Consider the following 9,030-nt stretch of genomic DNA (forward strand, 5'->3'; position numbering starts at 1 on the left):
CTCTGCTTGGAGAGTAAGGAATAGCTGCTGATAATGTTCATCATCATGGTACAACTTCATTATGATAAGACCACGTTGATTCAACTACATGGATTAGCGAATCAATTTTTGTAATGAAAAAAAATTTTTGACCAAACCTTTAATCCTTTTTAAACCTCCGTGCTTAAATCATGTAAATCAGCTGCAAAATGAGCAATTTTTTTGCACACTTGCATCAGTTTTGGCGTTCCTGCAGGATGTCATCTATATATTAATCAGGGTTTTAGCCAGTACTTCCATCCTTTGACGGAATTTTGCAGCTGGGGACGGAAAAAAATTTTGCCCATTCCGTCCTCTGTGAGCAAAAGTTAACCCCTTGAAATAGCATTTCAGAGGGTCTAGATTTCAAAATTTTCCTTAGGAGTATGCCCCCAGACCCCCCTTGGAACGCTGTGCCAAAGCCATTCAAAATCGAGGGGACGGAAAATTATTTCTGGCTGGCTACAACCCTGATGTTAATTGATTCAACATGGCCTTCAATGCATGAAATATACTAACAGATGATACCTCCCACCAAACAAAACTTTGCTGCACTTATACCTCGTAAAGAAATCATTACTTTCAAATGATGTGTGTAGTTGGAAAACCTTACCAAGCATCTGTATCTATGATAAATAATCTGATATACCAGTCATTTGGCATAACAGATCAGCTTAAACATTAACCAGAGCTGATAAATCTGAGCCTTTAAAGCAAGCAACTTGCGTATTTTCAATATAATCACGAATGTCCTATCAAATTAGCCCTTATGTTACTTTAAAACATTCAGTTCACCAATAATTCTTCCTCATACTGAAAGGTCAAGATCTGTTTATATGTTGGAAAATGTATATAAACACAGAAAACACACAAACACAAGAGTATGAAAGAATAGAAATTGCACAGCTCCACAAGTAAGGCCCTGAACAACATGTTTCACCAAAATATACAAAACAGAAGAAGATAGATTGTCTCTCTCTCTCTTTAGATTTCTAAATATATTAAATCATGAAATACAACATAGAATAGCAGCTCCACACCTCAATATTGAGAGACAATTGCATAGGTAACAAACCTTAAACCTGACAAATACTCAGCTTCTAACATGAAGACTGAAAAGATATCATACTCCCAAGGTAAAACAAGGTTACTTAATACCTTATATCAAGGCCTTGCTTACATATTGCCTCCTTTGGTCTATATTGACCACATGGTCACTTAATCAACTTCTCAGAAAATGAACAGTCATACAGAGAAAGAGGAAAAGTCAAGAAAGAGAAACTTTCCAACGCAAATGTGAGAGAGACAGAAACAGTTCTCAGTAAGACTTTTCATAGTAACTTTGTTCAAGATAGCTCGGCATGTCTTCTAGTAGAGAGCAAGGAGCCAAAATTCAGAGTAACAGTAAATGTTCGATCTGGCCTCTCCTTTTCATTGTCAGTGTCACCCCATGTAACACATATAATAAAATTATGGAACTTTCTCTTGGTCTTGCTTGTAGTTTTCCGGAGCTCTCTTGGATGGTAAGTCTGCAGTTCAAACTGCTGATGTTAAGGCAGCAAATCCTGGGATGGAAACATGCCAAACAACAGGAATCAATTTCCAGGGTATCTAGTAAATCAACTGGTATGCAAAAAAAACATGCAAGGACGTTATATATACTACCTTATATATTCAACGTCCTTGGTACATGTATAGTGGCAGACTGACAAGATCATCCCACAAACTGAACACTGCTCGCTGTAGAACTGAACGCTATCGCAACAGCGCTGTACCCTTCATGGTCCGCCTTTTGAACGAGTAATTGTCACCCCAGTGTTTTTGTACCAAATAGCATTATGTATTTTAAATAGCTATATACTGATATTACTGTGTTAAGTAAATTCTATTTTAAATGTTTTGGTAACGACACTTCATTTTATCCCAATACTGTTTTGATTTGTCTGTCTGAAATGCCTTTTAAGAACTATGTTATTGCTTCGATTTTAACCACTTTGATGTTAACGGTTTGCAATGACAAGTCGCAATTCAGCCATGTGGCTGCAATGTCATTGTCAATTTGTTGAATTTCGAAATAAACATATATAGAGACGCTACCTTAATCATGAAGATTTTTATCATAAATGCAAGAAGGCCAATTGTTGATAAGGTACATGTATCAAAGAACACATAACAGTGACAAGTTTTTCTTATTGCCCCTCAAGTCAAATCAAATTCTGAAATCTACAACTTTACATTTGTCAGACCATTTGTCAGATTGCTTAGATTTCAGTAGAATACTGAATGCCAACACTCCCTTCTCAAGTTAGGACCCCCTTGATTTAAAATGACAGCCACTGTGTCATCAGAAGTGAGTCTGCCTTACCACATCCGAGTCATCGTGGTAGACCCAAGTTTTACTGGAGTGGTCCTCCTCCAATGTGACATCATCTGTTTGGTTCAGCTCCGAGTACCGGTACACATCTTGGCTGGGGGGAGAGGAAGCCACAATGTCAGTGGTAATAACAATCACTGCTGCAATCATGTCAAACATCATATAAACTAATAAAGGGTAATATAAAAATCAAAGCCCTTCCAACATGAAACGGTGCATCGGGCAGCCTTAGGCCACAAAGACTTGTGCAATCACTACATAATATAGTCCACTGGTCCATACTTGTCCATACTCTTCCCCAAATGCTGAGAGATAAGCAGAAAATGCAGAATGTACCACTTCGCTATTGCACCAACATCAGTGCTGCAATATCATAAAGATCCATTCGCAACTTCTCGACTTCAAACACACAAACAGCACGACAAACATAACCCTCTTGGCAAAGGAGATGAAAAGACCTTCTGTTTGATTTGCTTACTTCTGTTTCCGCCGCCACCATCTCTTGCCATAATAAACTGCAATGATGAGGACAGCAATAAGAATAACAGTGACAGTCAGGCCAGCCACAACTTTGCCTCCAGCTCCCTAAAAGTAAGCATAAAACAGGTTTAAAAACACAAAGTGGAAAAAAAATGTACATGCTTATCTTTAAAGCAATTCTGTTTTGAATCATAAGTATCCTAACATGTTGCCTGAATCAATTCGTCTTTCATTCAAAGGCAACCAAAAAAATTTGGGCAGTTTACTTCAATCTGCTCTTGGATCAAAGATCAAAAGTTGTTAAGTTGTTTAGCTATTACATACATGTACTATGTTAACCATCCTAGTTGACCTCATTGCTTTAGTGTACAGAGTGCATCCAATGTGAAGAGTATTCTCACCTCACCGGTCCCATAGCCTCACCGGCCGTAGGGGCAGCAATGCCATCAACATAAGTTTTCCATCTACGTATTACCAACTAGAAAAGCAACTTTTTTTGTAGGCAAATACATAATGTCACCACTTGGGAAGACACAAAATGTACCTCTTTGTTGAAATAAGACTTGAAGTTCGCCAGTCCGTACTGCTCATCAAACAGCTCTGATTTACTACACCGTTCTCTCAGGTCCACCAGGGAGACCTCAGGTGGCGTGCCGCCCACACACTCATCTCCGGGAATAAGGCGATACCTGAAACATACAGGTTTTCATATACAACTCGCTCTGTTTGTTTGTTTGTTTGTCTGTTTATTCTTTATTTAGCCAGGGTAAAGCATGTCGCCTGACGGCGTTTTTCAAAGCCCCCTGGGGGGTGAACCCCGAACATAAATTACTTAGGTAACATAAACATAAAGATTGTACAAAATCAGATTTAACTTAGATAACATAAAATAATACTGCCAAACGAGTGAACCGAAAGTTTAACCTTAACGTGACATAAAACAGGAAACAACTAAAAGAAGTCAAATTTAAAATCAGGATTGAATTTTCTTTCACAGAGATCAGAACGCATGAGCGGTGTTAGGAATTCAGGGTAATATGTCAAAGGCAAAGGCCTCAAAAAAGAAAACAAACCCCGTCTGGACGTTGTTATACAAATCAAGACAATGATCGAGATAAGGACTGTTCTTTTTTAGGTCTTCACCTTTGCCATGTTACCTAGAATTCCTGTCGCCGCACATGACTTATTCAATCTCTGCAACTGGATGAAAATGGAGATTTACTTCCTGATGTTTCAAGTGACATAACTAGAATGAACTGGCAGAAACAATTCAATACATCCAACTAGATAAAAACTAAGGATTATGCAAATGTCACTCAATACTTGTAAGTCATATTCAAATCATCTTAGAGTCCATTCCAAGACACCATGAGGGTTTTTAGGCGATATTTATAATTAGTTTGAATTATTTTGAATAAAAGAATATCTGAGCCACAATAATTAAATTATTTTCAAAAAATTGACTAAGCAAAAAACTCATTTATTTGAATTTCTTTGAATATTTTAGAAACATTTTGAAAGTAACTGTACAAAAATATCTTTATTTAGAATGATTGTGAAACCTCTCTGTGGTTATTTCACATTTACAATTATTTACAAAAAATGGTAAACCTGGCCAAATGGTAAAATTAGTTTATTGCCCCCATAAAAGTAAGCCCTATTGTTGCATCTGTATATTTTTAGATTTCACTGCTGGGCACTGGTGGATCCTTTGTGGTGGGCCATTGTTGCATGGCACCCAACCATACTTTGCAAGGATCTGTGAATTGCTATCTTCCCAGCCCACCGAACCATTTACAGAAAATGGTAGAAAATGGTAAATAATGGTAGAATGCTGTTATCATTATTTAGAAACCATTAGAAGTATCCAATTCCACACCATGAATATTTCCAAAGTTTTACAGGACCAGGGAAATATTTATAAAGTTGAAACAGTGTTAAAAATATTTCTGAAGTATCAAATGTCCCAAGGAGCTTTTATCAGTAGGAGAGAGTACGGATTAGTTTCCATTGTTCGTAGCGGGCGACAAAATTTTATTAACACCCACGTGTCAAAAACCCGCATCTGCATACATTTCACCCACGCAAGCTTTTGTTTTCCCTTTGTTTTGTGGTCATTCATGGTGGGGCGGCCTGGGGATACAAACATTGTGTGTAGCGATCTGATTTTTGCGATTTTGTCGACGATGTTGAACAGAAGAGTAACTTCGGAATACATACAGCGGCGGCAATATTCTCTCTGACTGAGGGTGAAATTTCAAAGCCATACGGCGACCGGACAGCGCCGCCGCTCGGGTACGGGCTAAGCCTAAAGGCAAAATTGTCTGAGGCAAAGTCTACGAAAAAACTGGTAATATTCCTACAATTAATGATGACTGTGAAAAACCTGACTCAATGATCACAGGAACCAAGTTTTTTTAAAGTATGCAACAGATATATTTCATAAATCGATACAAATACAAAGTTCAAAATTATGCCTGGAGAACTCAAGACATTATATACGAAAACCCGATCGTAACGAAAAAAATGAAAACTATGCTCTCCCGCCTTACCTTCACCTTATTCCAGGCCCGATGTATCCTCTAAAAACACGGGTGGTTCGACAAAAATGAGCAAGGTTCGACCAAAAGTGAACACGCCATTTTACCGAGCACATCATCAACAGTTACGAAAAAATATCAGCTAAATGAAGAAAAACGTCATATTTTTTTAGTAGCCATCTGAAAATACATGTGAAAATTCATAATTCTATCGCAAGAAAACAGACCTCGATCCGCGAAAATAGGCCTAAACTGGCCCATGTTTGTTGTACGGCGAAGAGAAACATATCAAACTGTCCGCCATTGTGCGCTCTACCGCAAGATGACGTAGTCACATGCCTGCCGAGTTTTCCAAATAAGGGAATCGTCGGAAACCTGACCCACTTCGCCTCTTGCCGATCGGGCTTCGGGCTGGCTCGAGGGCTATGACGTAATGGCGTGGCTCATTAGCATAGAAACCGCGCCAACCGGCACTACGAACATCAGATTAGACGGGCGCCGCGCAGGGCAGTAAACAAAGCCGGCGCTGCGGGATTTAACGGGCCAAACAAAGCCGCACAGCGGGCGGGTAACTTCATACTCTCTCCTCCTGATAAAAGCTCCTTGAATGTCCTAGACATATAATTACAAAACTTTAAAATCAATTCTAAACAATGGCAACAAACATCCGCATGGTGTCTTGGAATGGACTCTACTGGTTTAACTTCTTCAAAATGATACATTTTTAACAAACACATCATAATAAAGTTTGGGAGGTGTCAAAGAGGTTCACAGCTTATATTCAAGATACCAATTATGCAAATAAGGCCTTGATTTGCATAATTAACCATTACTTACCCATTACTTTTTATCTCCTGTAATTCTCCTTTTTCACAGACCTCAGGAAATTTGCTGATGTAGTCCTTGTCTGCTGTGCACTTGTTCTCACTGTCCCGATGGAAGCCGTATTCACTGTAATTCATAACAAACACAAAATGTTACCATAAGCACAATGCACATGTATTTATATCATATTATGTTTGCCATATAGAATACAATGGTGTTTGTCAAAAAAAAGTTGCCTTCATTATGAAATCTAAGTGGTCAGTAAGATTGAATATTAATGACTAGACACACACAGAGTATGGTATACAGAACAGTAGATTTTTCATTTTCTCTGTCTCATATCTTCTTCTTTGACTATGGAATTAACTTTGGCATTCTATAAGAGTGGTATTCATTTTCCGACATCAGTTAACTAATAACAGCATATATATGTGCTCATTTTACAACTGATTTGTTTGATTTACAGTATGGCGAAAACTTTTTTTTCATTTTTGGAAATGGACAAAAATTGATGAGCATGTGGATGTCATCCATTTAAGCCATATAAACATGGCCAAAGGAATATCTATCTAATTATCATAATGTTGCTGTCACAGGCATAACCACATACCATTCATAGTCGGCGTCCATGCAGGTACACTGGTGCTTTTCTCCCTGAACCTCATAGCTGTAGCCATTCTTACACCTGCGGAAAGAAAAAATAATAATTAAAGACACAGTTGACTTTTATAGTAAATGAAGCTCTTATTGTCCGTATGCTTATTGTATTGTATTAACGCAGTGCAATTCAAGTAAGTATGTATATTAGTCTTAATTGAAAGTTTGAATAAAACCAAATCATCATCATCATTATACATTCATCCAACAGTAGGACTTAAGCAAGAGTTGCAAAAAACAGACATAATGTCATTCACCGTCTTTCACAAAACTTTAGTCTAGTATAAGCCAATCAAGTGCCATGGTGACATAACTTGGTCATACAATTGATAATATGCTTAATGTCATGGTCTAAAGCACAGCATTAAAAATCATCCAAATTAGAGGACTTCATGCTGTTTCTTAGCATTGGACATGAATCAAACCTACATTGTGTTTTTCTTTCTCCTACGAAACGTCTCCTTGACACCCAGAAGACAGGCGTCCTCTATTCCCGTCTTATGGTACTCCTCGTGTGCCAGCCAGGTGTCGTAGTCATCATCAGTACCTAAGAAAACATAGACACATATCAATATCAGATTCTAATAACTTAGGCTAATAACTTACAGTAGGTCTCTCTTGGGACCGCGTGGCGCAGTGGCAACATATTCGGCTCAAGACCGAGAGGTGGCGGGTTTGGAAGTCCTCCTGGGAGACGGATACTCCGAACAACAAAGCTGCATCTGCTGGAGCCGCCTCACACGTTGCATACAGTTGCCCCTGTGAGACTTAGTGCTCCACTAGACGAGAGGGTGGAGAAGGAATTGCACACCCCTCCTTCACCATAAAAAGTCATGTGCAGGTCAGGCATACAGGTAAATGCCTGTCTGCCTGCTCATCTGTCAAATCGACAGGAGAATCTCTCAGACAAAGATTCACTGGAAAGGGTACAGAATCAAGCTGCCAGATTTTGCACAAACACCTATAACAGGGATGCTAATGTTACCAAAATAAAAACAGATCTGCAGGCGATGACTCTTGACATGTAACAATGCTTAAAAATATGCCATTTAGATTTAGGGCCAGTGAAAAGTTGGTTTGGGCTAGTACAGGTAGATGTTTTTCTAGGGCAAGTAAATTTTTCAAAACTTGTCCCAACCTGTTTCATCATCTATATCACATATAGACACACATGCACACACACACACACACACACCTGTTTATCATTAAGGTTTGTATCACGTCTGTATCACACAAACTCTGCTGTCCAGGACTGTAACTCGACCCCTCCTAGGAGGCTGACCGGATGTTCTGTGGGCTGCTATTACTATAAGCCAGATTTAATCAGGCTAATCAATGCACATTTAGAGCCAAGTATAACAATACTTACATTGTCTTGTGACAACCTTTTCAAAGTCGATGACGGTGACCCTCCATTTGTGGTCGTCCCGACCGAACCCCCAGATCCCGACCTTCATGGTCTTGGCTCCCGGCTCCGTCAGCAGTCCGGTGAACACGATTTCCTCCTCTGTGAACTTGTAGTCTCTCCAGCACTGGCCCTCGTCAAAGGAATACCTGTTGATACAAAGTTATCATTTACTAGTTATAGTATAATCACATTTCACTCACTCTCATTATCTGGTTTATCATCTGTTGATCCAGTCAGGTAAGGGTTAGATGTGCTTGCAAATTGTGTTGAAGACCTGTTGTTAGTCTTAACTTAGAGAGGAACTCAGTCAGAAGCTTGAAGAGTTTCTCTATTAACTAGTACCTTTAATTCCAGATGGTTAATAGAAGGGTGACATAAGTGTGCTCAGTTCTCAGGTCACAAGGTAAAGAGATTGAAGTCTGGTGTGTGAGAGAAAGAGAGAGAGAGAGAGAAAGAGAGAGAGAGAGAGTGTTTGTGTGAGTGTGCGTATGTGTGTGTGTATGTGTGTTTATTGCAAGACTCGAGAAGCTGTAGATGGATTCTAATGACATTTTGGTCTACTAGATGGATTGGAACTCCAGCATTAAAGTGCAACCTAATCAGTTAGAAATAGCTTAATTTCACAAAAGGCAGTTACATCACAGGTAACCTACCTGATGGTGTTAGCCAAGCGGTCTTCAGCTACAGGCACAGCCACCAGCAAACCTCCGTGGTCTCCTATAGCGTAG

At 39.2% G+C, this 9,030-nt stretch overlaps 1 protein-coding gene across 1 annotated transcript; it reads right to left on the minus strand.

Moving 5' to 3' along the window:
* Positions 1 to 832: 832 nt before the first annotated feature.
* LOC118416495 (sortilin-like) lies at positions 833 to 9,024 on the minus strand. The gene is made up of 9 exons (XM_035821616.1): positions 8,956 to 9,024; positions 8,264 to 8,448; positions 7,324 to 7,441; positions 6,848 to 6,922; positions 6,250 to 6,363; positions 3,417 to 3,561; positions 2,871 to 2,977; positions 2,384 to 2,486; positions 833 to 1,583 (listed from the first exon to the last, which is right to left on the minus strand). The coding sequence occupies exons 2-9, from the start codon at positions 8,349 to 8,351 to the stop codon at positions 1,569 to 1,571; spliced, it is 765 nt and encodes a 254-aa protein (XP_035677509.1). The 5' UTR covers positions 8,352 to 8,448; positions 8,956 to 9,024; the 3' UTR covers positions 833 to 1,568.
* Between the last annotated feature and the right edge of the window lie 6 nt (positions 9,025 to 9,030).

Source organism: Branchiostoma floridae, chromosome 5 (assembly GCF_000003815.2).
Source record: "Branchiostoma floridae strain S238N-H82 chromosome 5, Bfl_VNyyK, whole genome shotgun sequence".
In the NCBI taxonomy this organism is placed as follows: Eukaryota; Metazoa; Chordata; class Leptocardii; order Amphioxiformes; family Branchiostomatidae; genus Branchiostoma; species Branchiostoma floridae.